The following is a 12,641-nucleotide window of genomic DNA, read 5'->3' as shown; positions in this document are numbered from 1 at the left end:
GTCCTGGGAGATGGTAGTTCCCAGGAAGTGGAAAGACTCCACAGTGTCAATTGTGGAGCCACAGAGGGTGATGGGGGCAGGTGGGGCTGGGTTCTTCCTGAAGTCCACAACCATCTCCACTGTCGTTAGAGCATTGAGCTCTAGATTGTTTTGCTTGCACCAGGTCACCAGGTGGTCAGCCTCCCACCTGTAGGCGGACTCGTCTCCATCAGAGATGAGTCCGATGAGGGAGGTGTCGTCCGCAAACTTCAGAAGCTTGACGTACTGGTGACTGGAGGTGCAGCTGTTGGTGTACAGGGATAGAAGAGCAGAGGAGAAAGAACGCAGCCCTGGCGGGATCCGGTGCTGATGGTCTTTGAGTCGGAGACGTGTTTCCCCAGCTTCACATGCTGCTTCCTGTCAGACAGGAAGTCAGTGATCCACCTGCAGGTGGAGTCAGGCACGCCTAGCTGGGAGAGTTTTTCCTGGAGCAGAGCTGGGATAATGGTGTTAAAGACAGAGCTGAAGTCCACAAACAGGAGCCTGGCATAGGTTCCTGCAGAGTCCAGGTGCCGGAGGATGTAGTGGAGGGCCAGGTTGACTGCATCATCTACAGACCTATTGGCTCTGTAGGCAAACTGCAGGGGGTCCAGGAGGGGGTCGGTGAGGTCTTTGAGGTGTGAAAGCACAAGGCGCTCAAAGCACTATAACTACATATAACTCCATATTTATAATGTTCTAGTGACCTGCGCTGTCACTGCAAAAAAACAAAAACATCTATCATCTGTTTAGTGATGAAAAGACTGATAGGGGGTCTGTAACATACTAACCATTTGCCAAAATAAACCATTTCTAACATATTGCTGCTTCTGTGGTGTTCAGATCTGATGCCTGCAGTACATAATAGAAGCATCAGATGAGGGGTCAGTTATCACTTTCAGAGTGTTTGGGCCTTTAGAGACACCCCAGAACTATTTCTGGCAGCTGGCACACCTGGGTGAGTCTTGTGACAAACACAGAACTAGTTCCTAGACTGAGCATCTACCTGTTATGTCCACATCAATCATCATTCCTGTGATGCTGAATGGTTCCTCCCAACTTTAGGCAGTAGGACTGGTTTGATGGTACAGAGCCAGTCAGAGTCTTCATGGTGGAAATACAGGCAGAGCAGCTGCGGGACGTCCCAAGTCTCCTCTAAACATTACTGCCAATCAGTAATCAGGAACTGACAGCTGACAGACACACAGGTAAGAACAAAAACACACACACACACACACACACACATACACACACACACACACACACACACACACACACACACACACACAGACACACACACACACACACGCACACACACACACACACACACACACTCACATTTTAACCATTTAATAATGTCCACATAAAGAAAAATGGTAAAAGGACACAAATATTACAGATGCAGTACAATACATATGCAAACTCATGGACCAGTAGCATGCAGCAGGTCTTCACAATATCACTTAACAAGCACAATACTCAGTTCTTAAGGGTATAAGTAGCAAAATACTCAGTTCTTAAGGGTATAAGTAGCACAATACTCAGTTCTTAAGGGTATTAGTAGCACAATACTCAGTTCTTAAGGGTGTTAGTAGCATACTACTCAGTTTTTAAGGGTATTAGTAGCACAATACTCAGTTCTTAAGGGTGTTAGTAGCATACTACTCAGTTTTTAAGGGTATTAGTAGCACAATACTCAGTTATTAAGGGTGTAAGTAGCACAATACTCAGTTCTTAAGGGTGTTAGTAGCATACTACTCAGTTCTTAAGGGTATTAGTAGCAGCGTCTCCGTCATATGTGGTGGCTGCCAATAATATCAGATATGGCACAGTACTTTGCCAGCTGTTTAGCCTCTTTTTGGCCATCCCAAGTTGTTGCAGCCCTCTTACTACCAACCTGTGTGTGTGTCCTAGGATACCAAATATGAAAAGGGGTAGTGTGCACCTATAGCCCAGCTCTGAGATGGTGTTTAGGAGTGGTTAGTATTTAACTACCTTGGTGTAGAAAGACTCCTCCATGCTGGAATCAAAGGAGCAGCCTGCCTCCAAAATGTCCACCTCACTGGACTCCTCATTGATAATAACAACATCTGGTGTATTGGCAACCAGGTGTAAGAAAGTACTAGGGTTACTACTGCAGTGCTGACACATGGGTGGTTTTACCTGAGAATGTTTACACATTCATACATCAGATGAGGCGTCAATTATCACTTTCAGAGCATTTGGGCCTTTAGAGACCCCCCCCCCCCCCCTCCGACCTATTTCTGGCAGCTGGCACACCTGGGTGAACCTTGTGACAAACACAGAACTAGTTCCTAGACTGATCATCTACCTGTTATGTCCCCACCAATCATCATTCCTGTGATGCTGAATGGTTCCTCCCAACTTTAGGCAGTAGGACTGGTTTGATGGTACAGAGCCAGTCAGAGTCTTCATGGTGGAAATACAGGCAGTCAGCTGTGGGACGTCCCAAGTCTCCTCTAAACATTACTGCCAATCAGATTTGGCTTGTTGAAATGTGATTTCAGAGAAACGACTCAGAGGACTGAAAGCTAAGAGACAGACTGAGCACGCTCAGTTGCTGCTTCACCTGGACCACCCTCACACAGCTGACAGACACACAGGTAAGAACACACACACACACACACACACACACACAGACACACATAGACTCACAAACTCAGACACACACACACACAGAAACACACATATACACACACACACACATACATAAATACGGAACTTGTAACAGTTTTGTTGCCAAGCACAATATTATGGTGAAATTAGATCTCGTGTTTGTTGAGTTAAAACCAAATTATTGTTGTATAAGCATAGCAAGCATCATAGCAAAAAGGCTAACAAAGGTAAGAGTTCTACATGAGCCCTTCATTCATGACATGGATACCATAATCATACAGAGAGATCATAGTTACATACCTTCATCTTTTGATCCTTTCTCCTCTTCTTCTTTTCTTCTTTTTCTAAATTGGTCACCTGATGGCTTTGACCTTTTCCTGCCCATCTCTGGGATTATTTGGCCCTCCAAAATCCCCCCCCCCCCCCCCCCCCCAACACTGTCACTCAGAAGTCAAGACTAAACCAATTCACCTTGGTGACAGGTGACCACATGATGGTTTTGTATTACTTATTTTTATTAGCCATTTCACACAATTCAGAAAAACTAAAACATGCAGGAACTATATGTCCTTATTTATATTACAGTTTTTCTTGATTGCTTTGACACAGCAGTCAACTCAAACTCCACATCTTTCAAACCAGTTAACACACAGACCCAAACAGAGGCACTCATGGTCTAAATGACACATTATGTTTGCAAAAGGCTCTAACCGTGCCAAAACATTTAAAATATGCAACAAAAGACAATTTTGCCTTCAAACAACACAACTTGCAAACACGTGTCTGAGCTCTTCCAATCAACCATTACACAGTGGACACCAACATACTAAATACACTCTCACTCAGTGGGAATCAGTGCCAGTGCTTGTCACTGTAGCCTATTACTCTACGTAGCTTTCATGTCAGTGACATTTGTTGTCAAATTTGTCTTCTTGCAGAGAATTGGATCCAGAATCAGAAATGCTTTGATGCAAATGTTATTGATTCCATTGATTCTTATTTTCAAACTGTGGCTGAAAACTGAAATAATGTAAATATTACACAAAATACATGTAAACCAAAATAAAATCTATTAGAGTATAATAAATTAAGAAAATAAAAATAAAATCTATTACAGTAAAGTATAAACATCTATAACTGTAGAGTATAAGAAATAGCCACTATTGATACTCAGTCTCTTCCATCCATGTTGGCAAAGAACAACACAGACGCTGAACCTTTAAGGCCTGCAGACTGATCTATGGGACCACATGGTCTAACCCTGCAGACTGATCTATGGGACCACATGGTCTAACCCTGCAGACTGATCTATGGGACCACATGGTCTAACCCTGCAGACTGATCTATAGGACCACATGGTCTAACCCTGCAGACTGATCTATAGGACCACATGGTCTAACCCTGCAGACTGACTGCTAGTTGAAGATTTGTGTGAAGGAGAGTCCAACAGGTGCTTCAGTGATGTCATACTGATGGAGGTAGTTTCTAATAGTTAGGAACAAATGGTTTCTGTTTGGTTACCATAGCTAAAACAATGGAGTTTAGACTGCTTGAATGACATCCTTGTTAACTGTTCTGCTAAAGGGTGGGAAATGTGTCAATCCAATGAGAAAGGGTTAATATATTTGCAAGAGGTGTCTTCTGCTCTGCTGAGACAGTGATGATGAAAACTGAGTGGATCCCAGTTTCTTTAAGCAGGTCAAAGCAATCAAGAAAAACTGTATTATTAATGAAATGTGAGTTATTTGGAAGAAAGTCGGGGTGTGACTGACTTTAGCCCACTAATTCCATTAGAGTATTGTTCTATACAGTGGATCCCCTGTTTGACAGGTTTCTCTGGTCATGTGATTTCAGAGAAACGACTCAGAGGACTGAAAGCTAAGAGACAGACTGAGCACGCTCAGTAGCTTCTTCATCTGCACCACCTCACACAGCTGACAGACAAACAGGTAAGAACACACACACACACATTTTAACCATTTAATAATGTCCACATAAAGAAAAATGGTAAAAGGACACAAATATTACAGATGCAGTGCAATACATATGCAAACTCATGGACCAGTGACATGCAGCAGGTCTTCACAATATCACTTAACAAGCACAATACTCAGTTCTTAAGGGTATTAGTAGCACAATACTCAGTTCTTAAGGGTATAAGTAGCACAATACTCAGTTCTTAAGGGTATTAGTAGCACAATATTCAGTTCTTAAGGGTATTAGTAGCACAATACTCAGTTCTTAAGGGTGTAAGTAGCAGCGTCTACGCCATATGTGGCGGCTGCCAACAATAGCAGATATGGCACAGTACTTTGCCAGCTGTTTAGCCTCTTCTTGCCCATCCCAAGCTGAATGGTTCCTCCCAACTTTAGGCAGTAGGACTGGTTTGATGGTACAGAGCCAGTCAGAGGTTTCATGGTGGAAATACAGGCAGAGCAGCAGTGGGACGTCCCACATCTCCTCTAAACCTTACTGCCAATCACATTTAGCTCGTTGAAATGTGATTTCAGAGAAACGACTCAGAGGATTGAAAGCTAAGAGACAGACTGAGCACGCTCAGTTGCTGCTTCACCTGCACCACCTCACACAGCTGACAGACACACAGGTAAGAACACACACACACACACACACACACACACACTCACATTTTAACCATTTAATAATGTCCACATAAAGAAAAATGGTAAAAGGACACAAATATTACAGATGCAGTACAATACATATGCAAACTCATGGACCAGTAGCATGCAGCAGGTCTTCACAATATCACTTAACAAGCACAATACTCAGTTCTTAAGGGTATTAGTAGCAGCGTCTCCGCCATATGTGGTGGCTGCCAATAATATCAGATATGGCACAGTACTTTGCCAGCTGTTTAGCCTCTTTTTGGCCATCCCAAGTTGTTGCAGCCCTCTTACTACCAACCTGTGTGTGTGTCCTAGGATACCAAATATGAAAAGGGGTAGTGTGCACCTATAGCCCAGCTCTGAGATGGTGTTTAGGAGTGGTTGGTATTTAACTACCTTGGTGTAGAAAGACTCCTCCATGCTGGAATCAATGGAGCAGCCTGCCTCCAAAATGTCCACCTCACTGGACTCCTCATTGATAATAACAACATCTGGTGTATTGGCAACCAGGTGTAAGAAAGTACTAGGGTTACTACTGCAGTGCTGAAACATGGGTGGTTTTACCTGAGAATGTTTACACATTCATACATCAGATGAGGCGTCAATTATCACTTTCAGAGCGTTTGGGCCTTTAGAGACCCCCCCCCCCCCTCCCTGACCTATTTCTGGCAGCTGGCACACCTGGGTGAACCTTGTGACAAACACAGGACTAGTTCCTAGACTGAGCATCTACCTGTTATGTCCCCACCAATCATCATTCCTGTGATGCTGAATGGTTCCTCCCAACTTTAGGCAGTAGGACTGGTTTGATGGTACAGAGCCAGTCAGAGTCTTCATGGTGGAAATACAGGCAGTCAGCTGTGGGGCGTCCCAAGTCTCCTCTAAACATTACTGCCAATCAGATTTGGCTCGTTGAAATGTGATTTCAGAGAAACAACTCAGAGGACTGAAAGCTAAGAGACAGACTGAGCACGCTCAGTAGCTGCTTCACCTGCACCACCTCACACAGCTGACAGACACACAGGTAAGAACACACACACACACACACACACACACACACACACACACACACACACACACACACACACACTCACTCACTCAAACACACAGACTCACAAACTCAGACAAACACACACACACAGACACACACACACACACACACAGACACACACACACTCACTCAAACACACACAGACTCACAAACTCAGACAAACATACACACACACACACACATACATAAATACTGAACTTGTAACAGTTTTGTTGCAAAGCACAATATTATGGTGAAATTAGATCTCGTGTTTGTTGAGTTAAAACCAAATTATTGTTGTATCAGCATAGCAAGCATCATAGTAAAAAGGCTAACAAAGGTAAGAGTTCTACATGAGCCCTTCATTCATGACATGGATATCATAATCATACAGAGAGATCATAGTTACATACCTTCATCTTTTGATCCTTTATCCTCTTCTTCTTTTCTTTATTTTCTAAATTGGTCACCTGATGGCTTTGACCTTTTCCTGTCCATCTCTGGGATTATTTGGCCCTCCAAAATCACCCCCCCCCCCCAACACTGTCACTCAGAAGTCAAGACTAAACCAATTCACCTTGGTGACAGGTGACCACATGATGGTTTTGTATATTTTTATTAACCATTTCACACAATTCAGAAAAACTAAAATGTGCAGGAACTATAGGCCTGTATTTATAATTATAGGAACAAAATGTGCGTTATGTGGAAGAAAGTCGAGGTGTGACTGACTTTAGCCCACTCATTTCATTAGAATAATGTTCTATACAGTGGACAATACTTTTTCTGACCTTTTTGAATCCCCTGACAAATAACCCAAATATTACAAAAAAAGAAAAGAAGAATTTGCTAAATTCTAGGATGGCTATGGAACTTTTTGGGCTTCATGTGGAAGTGAGAAGACTATATGAGACATGCAATAATTAAGTCAAAGATTTTTGACTTTTTTGATGAAATAAAAGCATGTCAGATAAACTTGATGTGATTCCCTTTTTTCCAGTGTGGCCCGTAGTGAAATTTAGTTTATCCCTGAACTAGAAGATCTTTATTGTGACTATTATTGAATATCAGATGAGTATTGTTTATTGATGTTGTCTGAGGTGAGTTTCCTCTGCTGCTCTAACTCAGTTTTCTTTTAATCTGAAAGGAATAGTGAGTTTTTAAATGTCAGAAATCTAAGGTGATCTGGAGTTTCCTCCCCAGCAGCAGCTGAGAGGAGCTGGAGGAGACAGCTGGGGGGGGGGTGTTTATTCTGATGATGTGTGTCTCTTCCTGTCTCCAGAACCTTTCTGATCACATCAGATCACAGTTTGATTTAAAATCAGCTTCTTCATCACTCTGAAGAGGAGATCTCAACTCTTCAGGAGGACCAAGAGACCTGAAGATGGCTTCAACACCAACAAGAAGACAGAGTAAAGAACTGCCTCCTCCTCCTCCTGATCTGTCTGAATTAATGAACAAACCCAAAGAACTTGCAGCTTCACTTATCAGAGAGTTTGACAGCAGAGAACCAAAGATGAGACAGATTGTTAGAAAGTTTATGGAGATCCCTGATAAAGTCAGAAAGACGCAGGAGAGAACAGATGAAGTCAGAAGAGCAGGAGCTGGTGCACTAGGAGTCGCACCCCTCGGCATGCCGTTTGGCTTACTTGCAGGCACAGCAGCACTAGCAGCAGCAGAATCAACAGCACTAGCACTAGCAGTAGCAGCAGCAGTAGTAGCAGCAGCAGTAACAGGAGGGGCAAGAGCATTATCAGCAAGGGCAGCAGCAGCAGCCGTAGTAGCAGCAGCAGCTGCAGCAGCAGCAGCAGGAGGGGCAGCAGTAATAGCAGCAGTAGGAACAATAGCAGCAGCATTAGCCATTTGTGTTGCTGGTGCAAATCTAACAAAATGGAGATCAGAGAGTGAAAGTGTAAAGAAAGTAGAAGAGCTGGCGAAATACTTCATGGAGATCGTTGAACCTCTGAAGAACACCCTGGAAGAAATAAAGACGATGTGTGAGAAGTTGGAGCAAAGATCAGCTGAAGTTCAGGCTGGAAACACTCTGACAGACATGGAGGAGTTTCAGTGGACTCTTAAAGTAGTGGAGGAGTTTCAGAGGATAGTGTCTATCCCTGGAAGAAGTGACAGAGTAATGTCTGATATGTGGAAAGTCTTCAGAGTCACAGCGTCCCCTGAAGAAGACAGAAAGTTAAGAGACTCCATCATCCAGTCAGCTGATCTCTGTCAGAAAGTCATCGATGACTTGAAGAAGATGAAGGAAGAACTCAAAGACTTCACAGAACAGTGAACATTAGGGCTGTGTATTGGCAAAAATCTGGTCATACGATACGTATCACGATACGATGGATTCAATATATTGCAATATATTTCAATACTGTGCATAAGGCGATATATTGGGATTTTTTAAAAGTATAATTTTAGAAAAACTAATATTTAAAAAAAGACATGATGTGCATAAAAGTCAAAGAAGTTTAGTTTATGTAAACAATTCAGTACACAGAAAATCAAACTGCCAGTTTGGGATTGTAGTTCACAGCAAATGTTTATATGCTCAAGTAGTAAAATAATTATGAGAAAATACATCGCCCCGTCACAATACATAACACATTATCTGCAGGCTGAAAAAAGAAAAGACATCTGTCTATGTCAATAAAAAAAAAATGCTCTCACTATTCCTACACGGGGTACATCCAACACATAACACAATAAAAAAGAAGAAAAAACAAATTGATATTGCGTTTTTGAAAATCGATACAGTTTTGTAAAATAAAATATCGTGATACTCAAGTGTATCAATTATTTTTTACAACCCTAGTGAACATGCACACTGCAGCTTGAAGAAAGGATTGTTTAATTATGTTATTAAAATTATAATAAGTGTGTGTGTGTGTGTGTGTGTGTGTGTAGACTGTATATCTTATTTAGCCTACATGACGTAAATGTGTGTGTAAACTTTCTGCCTGTGACAACTTAGCATTTAAAAGCCTAAAAATATATATTTTATATATCCACATCATGTTACACATTGCTGAACTTCTTGTGTTCATTAAATTAAGTTTTTAGAGAATGATTAGTTTTGGTTGTTTACAGTCTTGATGTTACACACTCCCGTCACAAGATGGCGGCGGGCTCCTTTAAGCTCTCTCTGGAGCTGGACTTTATATTCATGTAGAATCTGGTCCTGGAGTTGGACTTTATATTCATGTAGAATCTGGTCCTGTAGTTGGACTTTATATTCATGTAGAGTCTGGTCCTGGAGCTGGACTTTATATTCATGTAGAGTCTGGTCCTGGAGCTGGACTTTATATTCATGTAGAGTCTGGTCCTGGAGCTGGACTTTATATTCATGTAGAGTCTGGTCCTGGAGCTGGACTTTATATTCATGTAGAGTCTGGTCCTGGAGTTGGACTTTATATTCATGTAGAGTCTGGTCCTGGAGCTGGACTTTATATTCATGTAGAGTCTGGTCCTGGAGTTGGACTTTATATTCATGTAGAGTCTGGTCCTGGAGCTGGACTTTATATTCCTGTAGAGTCTGGTCCTGGAGTTGGACTTTATATTCATGTAGAGTCTGGTCCTGGAGCTGGACTTTATATTCATGTAGAGTCTGGTCCTGGAGCTGGACTTTATATTCATGTAGAGTCTGGTCCTGGAGCTGGACTTTATATTCATGTAGAGTCTGGTCCTGGAGCTGGACTTTATATTCATGTAGAGTCTGGTCCTGGAGTTGGACTTTATATTCATGTAGAGTCTGGTCCTGGAGTTGGACTTTATATTCATGTAGAGTCTGGTCCTGGAGTTGGACTTTATATTCATGTAGAGTCTGGTCCTGGAGCTGGACTTTATATTCATGTAGAGTCTGGTCCTGGAGTTGGACTTTATATTCATGTAGAGTCTGGTCCTGGAGCTGGACTTTATATTCATGTAGAGTCTGGTCCTGGAGTTGGACTTTATATTCATGTAGAGTCTGGTCCTGGAGCTGGACTTTATATTCATGTAGAGTCTGGTCCTGGAGCTGGACTTTATATTCATGTAGAGTCTGGTCCTGGAGCTGGACTTTATATTCATGTCACTGCAGCAGAGATATTCAGCTCTTATTACACTCACATCTCTGGTTTTATTCTCTGTTTATATTGTTTTGGTCTTTTAATGTAATCAGTAGTTTAATGTTTGGGCTCGGCTGCTGTAACACTACATTAAAAGTACACTATATGAAAGTGCTTTCTTAATCCTACAATACATAACCTACTATAGACTTATTGCCTCTTTTGTTCATATGTTAAACAGCTGTTTTGTTTCTGGTTTTATTGTTTAATTCATGTTCATGTTTGTTTCTTTATGTATACACCGACCACTGCTCCTAAAACTAGGATGCTGTATATATATATATATATATATATATATATATATATATATATATATATATCCCCTGGTCCTAATACTAGGATGGCTTAAATCCAGTAATACAGCTTCACTACATTGTACTTTGTGTAACAAATAAGGAATAAAGTTTGATTTTAAATCCTTACTTATCCATAAATAACCCTGTATCTGATTCTGTGAAGTTAGATTGAGTTTGTCTTGTTTTAATGTAACATCTGTAACATCTGCCATGTTTCATTAAATACACAATCTCAAATTTAAGCAGTTTTGTCAGTTATTTTATCTTCATTTGGTAGTTTTATTGTTTTTAACATATTTCTGCTAGTTTCATATTTTTATGCTGTTATATATAAAGTATTTTAAAATGTTATTGAGCATTAACATTAGAAATTACAAGTTCCCAAAATCATACACAAACATGTAAAAGAACAATACTCACATATTACCCCCCCCCCCCCCCTCACTGCCTTCTAAAAGGGAAAGGAATGTTTTGATTAAAAATATTAATACTAATAATAATAATAGTAACAGAAAGGAGAGAGATCTCCGGGGAGTGATGCATGATGGGAAACTTTAAGATGATAAAACAATAAAACTAGTTATTAAAAAGCCAGATAATGAATGTAGCTGGTAGGGTGAACCTCTCTATATGGGCCCACGCTCTACCAACTGGGAAGAGTTTGTCTTGTTTTAAAGTAACATCTGATATGTTTTATTAAATACAAAATCTACATTTGAAATAGTTTTATTTTCATTTGGTAGTTTTAATGTTTTTAACAAAAAAGTTGAATCAGAAACTCTATGTGTATAACCAGATTAGATCATATCTTTCCTTCTCTGTTTCTGAAACCTGCCTACATGCCATTGTGTTTTCAACAAGGTCCTACTGTCTTCCTATCTGGTCTCTTACCACTAAGGACATTACTGAACCAACAGCACCACTATACTACCGAGCTCTTAAGATCCACAGTCATCTTCCAAAGTGGTCTCATCATTGCAGTGCGCTCACACGCACAAATGCTTTGACTTACCAGAACTACATAAACAGCCATGATATTGCATTTTATTTTCAGATTCAAAATATCTCTTTACCACCACTCACAGTTCTTCTTCTGACACACAACATGAGACCAGTACGCCTCACTAGGTCAGTCTCACAGGCTCTCGCTCCAGTTCCTCCATACAAGAACTACTACGGTCAGAAATCCTTTTTCTATATTTACACCAACATTTGGAATGACATTCCCCATCACATTCAAACATTATCATCCATCACATATTTCAAAAACTCATATAAACTGTTTCTTCTTGATAGTCATCCCTGCACACACTGATTGTTCATGTATTGTTTTTAGTCTTGTTTTTCTGTATTTAATGTTTTATATGTTTGCATCTGTCTAGTCAGTAATAATGTCCTGTATAAATGTATAAATGTATAAATGTATAAATGTGCCGATATTGTGTTCATTGTTCAATGTTGCTGCAGAACAGGACCCTGCTGTAAACCAGTTTTTAAACGGAGTCAGGCCCGTTTATTGTAACTTAATTGTTGCTTTTAAATTTTCCTGTATAATAAATGAAATGAATATTTCTGCTAGTTTCATATTTTTATGCTGTTATTATAACATATGTTTTATTGATCATTAATATTACAAGATACAAGTTCTCAAAGTTATACAAAAAAATTTAAAGAACAATATTCACATGTTACCATGTTATTAAAAAAGCCAGGGTTAGGGTTTTGGCTGACCTGACGTGTTCAGTCAGAGACAGGACAGTCAGAGACAGGACAGTCAGAGTTAGAGACAGGACAGTCAGAGACAGGACAGTCAGAGTTAGAGACAGGACAGTCAGAGTTAGAGACAGGACAGTCAGAGTTAGAGACAGGACAGTCGGAGACAGGACAGTCAGAGACAGGACAGTCAGAGACAGGGCAGTCGGAG

The 12,641-nt window shown here is 40.8% G+C and overlaps 2 protein-coding genes across 3 annotated transcripts in view; both read left to right on the top strand.

The window, feature by feature from the left end:
- LOC116041352 overlaps positions 1-8,224 on the top strand; it is a 35,776-nt gene extending 27,552 nt beyond the window's left edge. The window contains exons 3-5 of the mRNA XM_035991882.1: positions 2,547-2,642; positions 5,166-5,260; positions 7,595-8,224. Coding sequence (XP_035847775.1) covers positions 2,547-2,642; positions 5,166-5,260; positions 7,595-7,654 — 251 coding nt within the window. The 3' untranslated portion in view covers positions 7,655-8,224. The remainder of the gene's footprint in view (positions 1-2,546; positions 2,643-5,165; positions 5,261-7,594) is intronic.
- LOC116066775 overlaps positions 1-12,641 on the top strand; it is a 197,521-nt gene that overhangs the window by 27,357 nt on the left and 157,523 nt on the right. The window lies entirely within an intron of this gene.

The sequence above is a fragment of the Sander lucioperca genome, chromosome 14 (assembly GCF_008315115.2).
Source record: "Sander lucioperca isolate FBNREF2018 chromosome 14, SLUC_FBN_1.2, whole genome shotgun sequence".
NCBI classification, from domain to species: Eukaryota; Metazoa; Chordata; class Actinopteri; order Perciformes; family Percidae; genus Sander; species Sander lucioperca.
Note: the sequence above shows the minus strand (reverse complement) of the source record. Positions and strands in the feature narration are given on the sequence as shown.